The 12611-nt window shown below is 41.9% G+C and overlaps 1 protein-coding gene across 4 annotated transcripts in view; it reads left to right on the forward strand.

Annotated features, from left to right (window-relative positions):
- Positions 1 to 12611, forward strand: part of LOC122555408 (pneumococcal serine-rich repeat protein-like) — a 64847-nt gene that overhangs the window by 11770 nt on the left and 40466 nt on the right. For 3 of the 4 annotated variants that reach the window (XM_043701388.1, XM_043701390.1, XM_043701391.1), the window contains exon 1: positions 4743 to 4871. The exons of the other annotated variant lie outside the window; for it this stretch is intronic. In XM_043701388.1, the coding sequence (XP_043557323.1) occupies positions 4823 to 4871 (49 nt within the window). In that variant the 5' untranslated portion in view covers positions 4743 to 4822. Of the gene's footprint in view, positions 1 to 4742; positions 4872 to 12611 lie in introns of those variants that run through there. 4 annotated transcript variants of the gene reach the window in all.

Consider the following 12611-nt stretch of genomic DNA (forward strand, 5'->3'; position numbering starts at 1 on the left):
CCCAACCACCAATGTCCTACTCCTGGCTTACCAACTACCCCTTCACCACCCAACCACCAATGTCCTACTCCAGGCTAACCAACAGCCCCCTCACCACCACCTACTGGTGTCCCACTCCAGGCTCACCAACCACCCCCTCACCACCCACCCACCAATGTCCCACTACAAGCTCCACTCCCAGCTCACCCTAACTCCAACCCTAACCAGCCAGTGTCATGCTCCAGACTCTAATAAGGTTGCTTTCCTGCCACCTTCTGCCAGAAAAAAATGAGAAAAGGAAAGGACAAAAAAGAAAAGAATGGAAAAAGAAAGCTGACAGAGTGGACAAGCCTTGGGCATGGAAGCCTACCCAGCTGCCTACCCAGCGGCCGCCATCATGCTACTTCTGCTTTAGCTCATTAACTGTCATACAGGCTCTCCGGGTATGTTTTATTATCACTGTAATGGGAAGCGGGCGTCAGTGGCTGGCCCAGAATTTATTGTCCATCGCTAATGCAATGATGCGGCACATTGATGTTGATGGCAGATACCAATTCTTCAATTGGAACTTAACTCTGAAATTTTCTGACATGTATTAATGAATAATAATAATTACTAAAACATTAACTAGATATTGAATTATATTCTCTATGTCAGTGCCACAATAAAGGAGAAAGAAGCTGCAATTATGTCAGTATTGGTGGGACTGAGGGGCCATTCTCAACTGGTGTTGAGCAGAAACCAAGGGCCTCTCCACAGGAAGGTGGGTTACAATGGCTGAGGCAGTTACCCTGATCCTTATCGTGAAAGCTATTTAAGACAAGCATTGCTAGGGGCAAAAAGGCACTAAGTGGCTACATTAACAGTTTCCATTAATGACTGTCTTCCAAACACTGACAATGTACAGGATTTTAAAACATCCTGATAACTAAAGAATTGTCCCAGTTTTATTGTGGCGCTGCCTGTTACTGTTCAACTGGTTATATTTTGTCCATAAATTATGTGCAGTTCTGGGCACCTTATTTACGGACAGTTGTTAAAGCCCTGGAGAGAGTGCTAAGGAAATTAATGAGAATGATATCAGGAATGAGGGCTTTTAGATACAAGGCAAGATGAGAGAGATAGGCTTATTCTCTGGGGGCAGAGCAGATTAAGAGGGGACTTTATTGAGGTGCTCAAAATTAACAACAATTTTGGCAGAGTAAAGAATGACATTCACTAGTTGGTATGTCTGTAACTAGGGGTCACAATTTCAAGATTGTCAGCAAGAGAGCTAGGAGTGAGATGAGGAGGAGCTTACTGAAAAAGTTGTTAGAGTTTGGAATGTGCTGCCTGGGAGAGTGGAGGAGGTTATATCCTTAGGAGGTTTCAAAAGGACAGCTCCTATGAAATTAATTGCCCAGTGGACAGTTAAGAGTCAACCACATTGCTGTGGGCCTGGAATCGCGTGTAGGCCAGACCAGGTAAGAATGGCAGTTTCCTTCCCTGAAGGACATTAGTGAACCAACTGGGATTTTCTGACTATCAATAATGGTTTCATAGGATCCTTTTTCCAGATTTTTATTGAATTCAAATTCCACCATGATCCGTCATGGGATTCAAATCCAGGTCTTCAGAACATTATCTGGGTCTCTGTATCTCAGGTTCTCAGAGCATTACCTTGTCTTACTTGCCCAATCACAATATGACTACACCATTGCCTCCCTTGCATATAGAATTTATATTTCAGAAAGCAGCCATTTAACACAAGTCCACATGCAATCCTCCTCCCAGCACACTTAATGTTGTCAGTATAATCTAATTTCTCCCATATAAGTCACCTCAACTACTGTTACTGGAAGCAGGTTCCATATTCTATGTACTCTTAATTATCTGTTACATTTATTAGCAACTTACTTATATTATGGCCCTTATTTCTGTCACCCTTAAGTAGAAACATCTTTTTTACATCTCCCTGATCAAATTCTTTCACAAGGAGCCTTCTATTTTCTAGAGAAAATAAACTTTATATTGTCCAATCTTTGTTGATAGAGAAATCATTTCAGTTTTAATATCATCCATGTAAGTCTTCTTTGTATCTTCAGTTCTAGTACTGTACATAAAATGGAGACCAGGCTACACGGCATCCTGAGAAGGTTCAGCCAAGATTCTATGTAACTTCAGTGAAATTTTGCCTTTTCACTTCCATGGTAATTTTTCCTGTTGGAAAACTGAGAATTCTATCTCCAGTGTGGATCACATTTTCCTTCTGCATCACAAAGGTAAATGTGAGCATTGGAAGAAGCCATAGAGTCCAGCCTATTTCACGATTCAGTGAGATAATTGCAGAAATAAACCTCAAATCCAATCCATGAATAAGGTACTGAGTTCTTATCCCTCAGTAACTTATTCATCACCGTGGGCGGCACGGTGGCTTAGTGGTTAGCACTGCTGCTCCACAGCACCAGCGTCCCAGGTTGGATTCCAGCCTCGGGCGACTCTCTGTGTAGAGGTTGCACATTCTCCCCATGTCTTCGTGGGTTTGCTCCAGTTTCCTCCCTCAGTCTAAAGATGTGCAGGTCAGGTGAATTGGCCGTGCTAAATTGCCAGTAGTGTTAGGTGCATTAGTCAGAGAGAAATGGGACTGTGTGGGTTACTCTTCAGAGGGTCGTTGTGGATTTGTTGGGCCAAAGGGCCTGTTTCCGCACTGTAGGGAATCTAAAACCTCTGCTGATTTCAATTTTATATGTTTCAATTGAACCAGCATCCATGATTATTTGGAGAGATTTATACGACCCTTTGTATGAATCTGTGCCAACTGTGAAAGAGCTATCCAGTCCTCTGCATTTCCTTCAGAACACTTCACATTATCCCATTCCCTTTTAAAAATGATTATTAATTTGTCTTCACTTATTTTATTCACTCACATGATATAGGTGTCACTGACTGGGTCAGTGTTTATCACTCATTCCTAGCTGCCTTTGAGAAAATGATGGTGAGTTGTCTTTAAAGCAGAGGGGCTAAGAGCAGGAGGACATAAGTCAGCCCCTCAAACCTGCTCCAACATTTGATATGATTATTGTTGATCTAATCTCTGCCTCAGTTCCACTTTCCTATCTGTTATCCATAATCTTTCAAGTAATTTAAAAATCAGCCTAGCTTCACCTTAAATTTATTCAAATATCCCAGCATCTACCACACTCTGGGGTAGTGAATTCCACAGATGCTTTGTAAGAAGTAATTTCTCTGTATCTCTGTTTTAAATCCACTACCCCCTAATCCCCTATCCTAAACCTGTGACCTCTCATTCTAGATTGTCCCATCTGAGGAAACATCCTTTCTACAAATACTTTGTCAAATCTCTTTGGCATCTTTCAATTAGATCTCCCATTCTTCTAAACTCCAGAGACTATAGGCCTGAACTGCACAATCTCTCCTCATGAAACAACCCCTCATCTCTGGAATCAATGCAATGAATTTCCTCTGAACTGCCTCCAGTGCAACAACTTGTAAGGGGACTAAAATTATGTGCAGTACTTCAGATGCAGACTCACTAATGCCTTGTACAGTTGTAATAACACCTCTGTATGCCATTTATTTAGCAGTAAATTTAGGGTGTAGGTTTGCTTGCTGAGCTGTAAGTTTGATATCCAGATGTTTCATTACCTGGCTAGGTAACATCATCAGTGGCGACCTCCAAGTGAAGTTAGCAGTAAATGTCAAATTTCCATTTGCCTTCTTTATTCTGCTTCATAGCTCCTTGAAAGTGGATAAGTAGATAAGATAGTGAAGAAGGTGTTTGGTATGCTTTCCTTTATTCATCAGAGTATAGAGGACAGGAGTTGGGAGGTCATGCTGCGACTATACAGGACATTGGAATTTTGCGCGCAAATCTGGTCTCCTTCCTATCGGATAGATTTTGTGAAACTTGAAAGCGTTCAGAAAAGTTTTACAAGGATGTGGCCAAGGTTGGAGGATTTGAGCTATAGGGAGAGGTTGGATGTGCTGAGGCTATTTTCCCTGGAGCGTCAGAGGCTGATGGGTGAGCTCATTGAGGTTTATAAAATCATGAGGGGCATGGATAGGATAAATAGACAAGGACTTTTTCCTGGGATGGGGAGTCCAGAACTAGAGGGCATAGATTTAGGGTGAGAGGGGAAAGACATAAAAGAGACCTCAGGGGCAACTTTTTCGCACAGAGGATGGTGCGTGTATGGAATGACCTGCCAGAGGAAGTGGTGGATGTTGGTACAATTGCAACATTTAAAAGGCATATGGATGGGTATATGAAGTGGAAGAATTTGGAGGGATATGGGACAAGTGCTGGCAGGTGGGACGAGATTGGGTTGGGATATCTGGTCAGCATGGACGGGTTGGACTGAAGGGTCTATTTCAGTGCTGTACTTCTCTGTGAGTCTATCACGCTAAGTAGTGAATTTAGATGGCTATGGAGATAGGGCTAGAGAATGGGACTAGCTGGGTAGCACTTTCTGGAGCTTTTACAGACACAATCGGTCAAATATACTGTGATGTAAAATTCTGTGATTCTAAGTGAGATAAAAGTTTGCAAAATCAGAGCTGCAGATCTCAAAGCTGGAAAACACAGAGTTTAAATAGGTAGTTAAATGAATCCAGTGTCATATGCCTACTACGTGTTAACCACTCCCTTTACCTTTCCTGATAACAATGAAACAGGTTCTGTTTCTTGCATCACCATGGATCAACGCAATTCTTTGCCCTTTTGCGTAGAAATGAATATCTGTAGAACATCTCTGAAAGAATTAAAAAGGGATTTGTGGCTGAAGCAGTCACTTTGTGTGTGAAGTCAATGGTTAGAGGTTAGAGATTAGATTTCACCATCAATATGGAGCCAGAGAAAATATTCTACATAATTTTACTTGCTGCAAATTTAGGTAAGTCTGTCAAAAAATAATTCATTTTGTCATCTTATACTGAGCTTTAAATTGCTATTATATCCACTTTAAGATAAGATGTCAGCTCGTAAAGTGACAAGGAGATCATAAATGAATCACTTTTAAAAGATGAATAAACTAAGAGGAGAGGGAGTTGTCAGCAGTTATGGGAAACCTTTCCTGAGTTTAATAGTCTTTCAACAGGTTTTTTGAAAACAAAACTGTTAGAACGCGAGGAAGTGCTAGAAAATCTCTAACCATTAAAATGTATAGAATGGTTGTGAGGGCAAAGGAAAATTCCAGCATTAAGAAAGAAATAAAATGTTGGGATGATGGAGAAAATCAAATGAGTGTTTAAAGAAGTGATGACTTTTTTTCACAAGAAATGAATAGATTCAGCTACAACCTGTGAAACATTTACAAAGTTAAGAGGATTCTGAGGAGAAAGTGAGGACTGCAGGTGCTGGAGATCAGAGATCAGCCCGAAACGTCGATTCTCCTGCTCCTTTGATGCTGCCTGACCTGCTGCGCTTTTCCAGCAACACATTTTTAAGCGCAGAGGATTCTGATCAAATGGGTAATGGTTCTGGAACAAGGATGGAGGAGCCAGGGGATGGTGAGGTAGAAGAAGGCAATTGAAACATAAATTTAAGATACTCAGTGAAAAGTTATAGGCAAGGGTAGAAAAGAATTCTTAGTCAAATGTTTATTTTTTGCAACAGGTTCTAGTGGAAGCTGAGTCCATTAATTCTTTTGGAAAAATACTCATTGATCGTAGTATCTGTAAACAGAAGTAGTGAACAGTAGGCAACCACAGGATATAATTTGATAGAAGGTTCAAGTGGAGAAATTCACCACCACAAGTTGAGGGGCTTGCTATAGCACAACATTTTAATATTCTGTTTGTCAACAATGAAAAGGATTCAAACAAAAACAGCCCAAGAGGAGAATGGAGTAAACTGGAAGTTGAAAAAGTGGAACAGGCAGGTAAACAGGCAAGATAATAAATAAATGCAAAAAAAAAGAAATATGATTTTTAGAAATGTGGTACATTTATAAGACAATTTAAATATAAACTTTTTAAAATGTAAACTTTGATATATAATTTATCCTTGGCTAGATGGTTCTACTGGTTTTAGTGGTTTTTGGTTGTCAAGGAACTTCACTACAATAAACAAAATTAGATACATTTGCATATAGGTTACATTATAAAACAGTTTCAAAATTTTGCACTGGTTTGACATTTTCTTTGCTTCACAAGTTTTCAGAATTCCTCTGTTGCTCATAAGAAACAACTCCAATATCGTGAAGTCAGCTGTTCGTGACATTTGTGTCTAGCAATGATACACTGGAAGAATAGTTGAGAAATCATATGGAAGAAATCGATTTATGATATGAACTTATATAAATACAAATGCATTGCATTAATAGCACATTATTAATCAGCATGATATCATTATTATTATTAACTTGAATTTGTTTTAACTTTTATTAGTTGACAGTTTTTTTTATTTCTAATGCATCTGACATGTCCTGTTTGTAGTGACTTTTCCTAAAGTCACTAAAGCAATTAGAAAATAGAAAAAACAGCACAGAACAGGCCCTTTGGCCCACAATATTGTGCTGAGATTTAATCCTAATGTGAAGTATAGTAACTTAACCTATGCACCCCTCAACTCACTGCTATACATGTGCATGTCCAGCAGTCGCTTAAATGTCCCCAATGACTCTGCTTCCACCACCACATCTGGCAATTTTGATCTGGTCAAGACTGTATCCCAGCTCCTCTAAGTTTTCACTTACAACAAGCTCCCTTTCCTTGGTGAAAACCGAAGCAAAAAACTCATTAGGGCTTCCCCTATCTGCTCAGATTCCACACACAAGTTCCCTCCACTGTCCCTGAGCAGCTCTACCTTCTCCCTGATCATTCTCTTTAGCTGGCAATAAAAAGGAAATATTGTTTATTTTTGAGTAATAGTAAATGGCAAAAGGGAAATTCTATTTATTAACTTGCTATGTTTCTTCCTTTTTATCTCTCCCTCGCTTGCTGTGTCTCTCTCAGTCTGAGTAGTCTGTTGGTTCATTCCCCAGAGTTTCAAAAACTGAAAGATGATTGCATAAAAAACAAAAGAAAAATGTCTTGAGGAATTTGACTTTTGTGACTAGCGAATCTCAAATAGGGGAGTAACAGCAGAACACAGGGATAGGATTGTGGTGAAGAGGAATTTCTTCACTCAAACAGTTGTTAACCTTTGGAATTGTTTATCGCTGACTGTTGTGGATGCACATGTCTAAGTTTATCCAATTTAGAAAATGACAGGGCTTTGGTTAAGAAAGGAATATAGATATACAGGATTAGTGTGGGAAGCTGGAACTGAGGTAATTGATCTGACTGTGGAATAGTCCTGAGGGAGTTTAATAACTTGCACTTGCTCGTATTTCTTCTGTTCCTCCATTTTCAGTTAAGTTTGCTAATCTGCATTCTTTGATGACTGAATCTTCCATCATTGGAAACAGCATCACGTTATCAAACTATTCCTGACTTATTAAGTGGGTTGCATTGTCCTGGATGATGTCAAGTTTCTTGAGAATTGTTGGTGGTGCACCCATCTAGACAAGTGGAGAGTATACCATCACACTGACATAGAGTCATAGAGATGTACAACACAGAAACAGACCCTTCAGTCCAACTTGTCCATGCTGACCAGATATCCTAAACTAATCTAGTCCCATTTGCCAGCACTTGGCCCAGATCCCTCTAAGCCCTTCCTATTCATGTATTCATCCAGATACCTTTTAAATGTTGTAATTGTACCAGCTTCCACCACTTCCTCTGGCAGCTCATTTCATACACGCACCATACTCTGCATGGTAAAGTTGCCCCTTAGGTCCCTTTAAATCTTTCCCCTCTCACCCTAAACCTATGCCCTCTAATTCTGGACTCCCCCACCCCAGAGAAAAGACCTTGTCTATTTGCACTAGCCATGCCCTTCATGCCTTGAAAGACCTCTATAAGGTCACCCCTCAGCCTCTGCCTTGTAGATGGTGGACAGGTTTTGAGAAATCTGGAACTGAGGGTTATTCACCAAATAATTCCAAACAGTCTGACATGGACTTGTAGCCGGAGTGATTATACAGCTGATCCAGATATGTTTCTGGTCAATGATAAACCTAGGATGTAGACAATTGGCGATTCAGTAATGGTAAAGGTTGAACATGAAGGGAAAGTAATTAGATTGTCTCTCATTGCAAATGATCCTTGTCTTGGCACTTCTGTGGAGCAATGTTGCTGCTACATATCAGCCCAGAAATGAATATCGTCCAAGGTCTTGCTGCATCGGGAAATGGGCAGTTTCAATATCTGGCAAGTCGCAAAAGGTGCTGAAACATTTTGTGATCTTGAGTAAACATGTCCACCTCTGAGCTTATAATGGAAGGAAGATCATTGATGAGCTAGCTGAAGCTGATTTAGGCTGAGGACATTTCTCTGAGGAACTCCTGCGGAGATGTCTGGAGCCTCCAAAACACAGCCTTTGTGCCAAGTTTGACTCCAACCAGCGGAGAGCTTTTCCCCTCACTCCTAGGAACTTCAGTTTTGCTAGGAATCCTTGACTCCACAGTAAGATGCATCCTTGCTGGCAAGGATTGGCACAGTTACCGTCATCTCCATTTTTTGTTCATGTCTTAACCAAAATTATAATGACGTCAGAAGGTGAGTGGGCCCAACAGAACACAAAAATCATTGTGTATCAATGATCAGGTTCTAGCTGTGTTAGTGCCTCTTACAAGCACTGTCAGTGACATCTCCCATCATCTTGTTGCTCAAGGGCAGTCTGATGAACTGGGTAATCAATGGGGTTGGATTTGTCCTGTTTGTTTTATGCATAGGCCATACCTGAGCAATTTTCCACATTGTCATGTAGATGCAAGGGTCATAGAACAGTTTGATTATGTTGTCGTTGGTCTGTAGCAATAGTCAGGGACTCCCTCCCCTCCAACTTATCACTATTACCTTGTACCTGCATCCATCTATCACCTTCCCAGCTACCTTTCTCCCAGCACCACCCCCACCTCTCCTATTTATTTCCCAGCTCCCTTCCCCCTCCACATTCCTGATGAAGGGCTTATGCCCAAAACATCGACTCTCCTGCTGCTTGGATGCTGCCTGACCTGCCGTGCTTTTCCAGCACCACACTTTTTGACTATAGCTTTTGCAGTCCAATGTCTTTAATTGTGACTTGATATCACAGGCTGCGAATTGAATTGGCTGAAGACTGGCAGTTATAATGCTGCAAATCTCAGGAGCAGGTGAGATGAATCATCCACTTGGCACTTCTGGCTGAAGGTGTTTGCCAAAGCCTCAGTCTTGTTTTTTTGCACCAAAGTGCCCAGCTCCCCACTTCCATCATTAAAGACGCGGATGTTTGTGGAGCCCCCTCTTTAGTCATTGATGGTCCAGTACGATTCACAACTATCTAGGATAACATTGCAGAACTTTGATCCAGTTTATTGGCTTTGAGGTCATTCAGCCCTGTCTAGCTTATGCTGCTTCCAGTGATCAGCATGTTCTAGTCCTCTACTGTAGCTTTCCCAGGTTGGGATCTTAATTTTAGGTATGCCTGGTGCTGCTCCTGGCATGCCCTACTGTCCCCTTTATTGAACCAGTATTGATCTTCTGGCTTGACAGTCATGGTAAAGTGAAGATTATGCTGGACCATGAAGTTGTTCTTGCTGATAACCCAAGTTGCCTCATCGACCCTCAGTTTTGAGCTACTAAATCTCTTCTGAGTATATCCTGTTTATCACAATGGTAGCACCACAAATACTGTACAGTTGTCATTCTTGCCAATGTACGGACAGATGCAAGCATGACAGGTATTTTCTTGAAGAAGGTGAGATGAAGTAAATCTTAACCTCTAGCTGGTTCTCTCTTTGCAGAGTAACCCTGCATTTGTCCTCCAGTACTTGTGAATCTTCGTCAGTCCAGCTGCTACTGAGCCACTCTGGGCTTTGCAGACCCCTATCCAGTGTACATTCTCACCCTTTGCCGTCCCCTGTGGCTTTTCCAAGTGATGGTCAACCTGAAGGAGTGCTGCTTTCTCAGCAGAGGGTGGGGGCTGGTGGTGTACATACGTGCCCGTGTTTGACATGATGCTATGAGGCTCCCTGGGGCCCAGTGTCAATATTCAGGACTCTCTGGGCCAGTCAATATATCCCTTTGGACAAAACAAATGAAATAACTGTGAACGCTGGAAATTGGAAACAGTTGGACATTTTGTCCTGCCGGTGCAAAAGCCGATGTGTGGGGATTACTGGGGGTAACCAGAATATCAGCTGTAATGTACAATTCCCTGAGTATGACAATGTCAGACTGTTGCTTGACTAGTCCTTGAGTCAGCTCTCCCAATTTTGGCACAGTTCCCAGATGTTAGCAAGGAGGAAAATAAAAGGTTGACGGGGCAGTATCTTATACTTAGAAACATCCTGGCAATCACTTTGATATCACTATTTACTCCCTTGATTTCCCTAGCTTCCATATCTTTCTCCACAGTAAATACTGGAGAGAAATATTTGTTTAGTATCTCTCCCATCTCCTGTGCTTCCACACATAGACAGCCCGTGATCTATAAGGGGCCTTATTCTCTTATTGTTATTCTTTTGCTCTTAATATAGGTGCAAAATCTCTTTGGATTCTCCTTAACCCTATCTGCCAAAGCTCATGTACCTTTTCTGCCCTCCTGATTTCTTTCTTAAGTGTAGTCTACACCCCCTACATTCCTCAAGGAATTTACTTGATCTCAGCTGTCTATACCTGACATATGCTCCTTTTTCTTACCCAGAGCCCCAATATAGAACATAGAAAAGTACAGTACAGAACAGGCCCTTTGGCCCACAATGCTGGGCCTAGGATTTATCCTAATGTAAAATAAAATAACTTAACCTACGCACTCTCAACTCACTGCTATCCATGCGCATGTCCAGCAGTCGCTTAAATGTACCTAATTACTCTGCTTCCACCACCACCGCAGACAATGCATTCCATGCATTCACAACTCTCTGTGTAAAAAACCTTCCTCTGACACCCCTTCTATGCCTTTCTCCTAATATCTTCAAACTATGACCCCTCATACCAATCAATCTGCCCTGGGGAAAAGTCTCTGGCTATTGACTCTATCCATTCCTCTCATTATCTTGTTTACCTCGATCAGGTCTCTTCTCTTCCTCCTTCTCTCCAGAGAGAAAAGTCTGAGCTTATTCAACCTTTCTTCATAAGGCAAGCCCTCCAGTCCAGGTAGCATCCTGGTAAACCTTCTTTGCACCCTCTCCAAAGCTTCTGTATCTTTCCTATAGTAGGGCAACCAGAACTGGACACAATATTCCAAGTGTGGTTTCACCAGGGACTTATGGAGCTGTAGCAAAACCTCATGGTTCTTAAACTTAATCCCCCTCTTAATGAAAGCCAAAATATTATATGCTTTCTTAACAACTCTATCTATTTGGGTGACAACTTTGCGGGATTTATGTACTTGCACATCCAGATCCCTCTGTTCCTCCACACTGCCAAGAATCCAGTCTTTAATTCTATATTCAGCATTCCAGTTCAACCTTCCAAAATGCATCACTTTGCATTTATCCAGGTTGAACTCCATCTGCCATTTCTCAGCCCAGCTCTGCATCATATCATGGCGGCACGGTGGCACAGTGGTTAGCACTGCTGCCTCGCAGCGCCAGAGACCCGGGTTCAATTCCCGACTCAGGCGACTGACTGTGTGGAGTTTGCACGTTCTCCCCGTGTCTGCGTGGGTTTCCTCCGGGGGCTCCGGTTTCCTCCCACAGTCCAAAGATGTGCAAGTCAGGTGAATTGGCCTTGCTAAATTGCCCGTAGTGTTAGGTAAAGGGGTAAATGTAGGGGTATGGGTGGGTTACGCTTCGGCGGGTCGGTGTGGACTTGTTGGGCCGAAGGGCCTGTTTCCACACTGTAAGTAAACTAATCTAAAATATCTATGTCATGCTGCAGCCTGCAATAGCCCTCAATAGTATCAACGGCACTTCCAAACTTTGTGTCATCTATAAATTTACTAACGCACCCCTCAACCTCCTCATCCAAGTAATTTATAAAAAGTACAAAGAGCAGTGGCCCAAGAACAGAGCCATGCGATACTCCATTCATCACTAACCTCCAGGCAGAATACTTTCCATCTACAACCACTCTCTGCTTTCTGTCAGCCAACCAATTCTGAATCCAGATAGCCAAATCTCTCTGTACCCCATACTTCCTGACTTTATGAATGAGCCTACCATGAGGAACCTTATCAAATGCCTTGCTGAAGTCCATATACACCACATCCACTGCTCGACATTCGTCGACCTGTCTTGTCACCTCCTCAAAGAACTCAATAAGATTTGAGAGGCATGACCACCCCTTCTCAAAACCATGCTGACTGCCTTTAATCACGGTATGCTTTTCCAAATAGTCATTAAAAAAATCACACAACACCAGTCGTATTTCCAGCGATCCAGAACTCCCTACTCCTGCCAGCCTTGCCCTTCACACAAACGGGAACATGCTTGTCCTGAACTCTTATTATCTCACTTTTGAAAGCATCCCACTTGCTGGATGTCCCTTTACCTGAAAACAGCCTCTCCGAAACAACTTTTGAAAGTTTTTGTCTATTACCATCAAAATTAGTCTTGCCCCAATTTGGAACTTTAACATGTTGATGAGACCTATTTTTTTTT

Source organism: Chiloscyllium plagiosum, chromosome 12 (genome assembly GCF_004010195.1).
Source record: "Chiloscyllium plagiosum isolate BGI_BamShark_2017 chromosome 12, ASM401019v2, whole genome shotgun sequence".
NCBI classification, from domain to species: Eukaryota; Metazoa; Chordata; class Chondrichthyes; order Orectolobiformes; family Hemiscylliidae; genus Chiloscyllium; species Chiloscyllium plagiosum.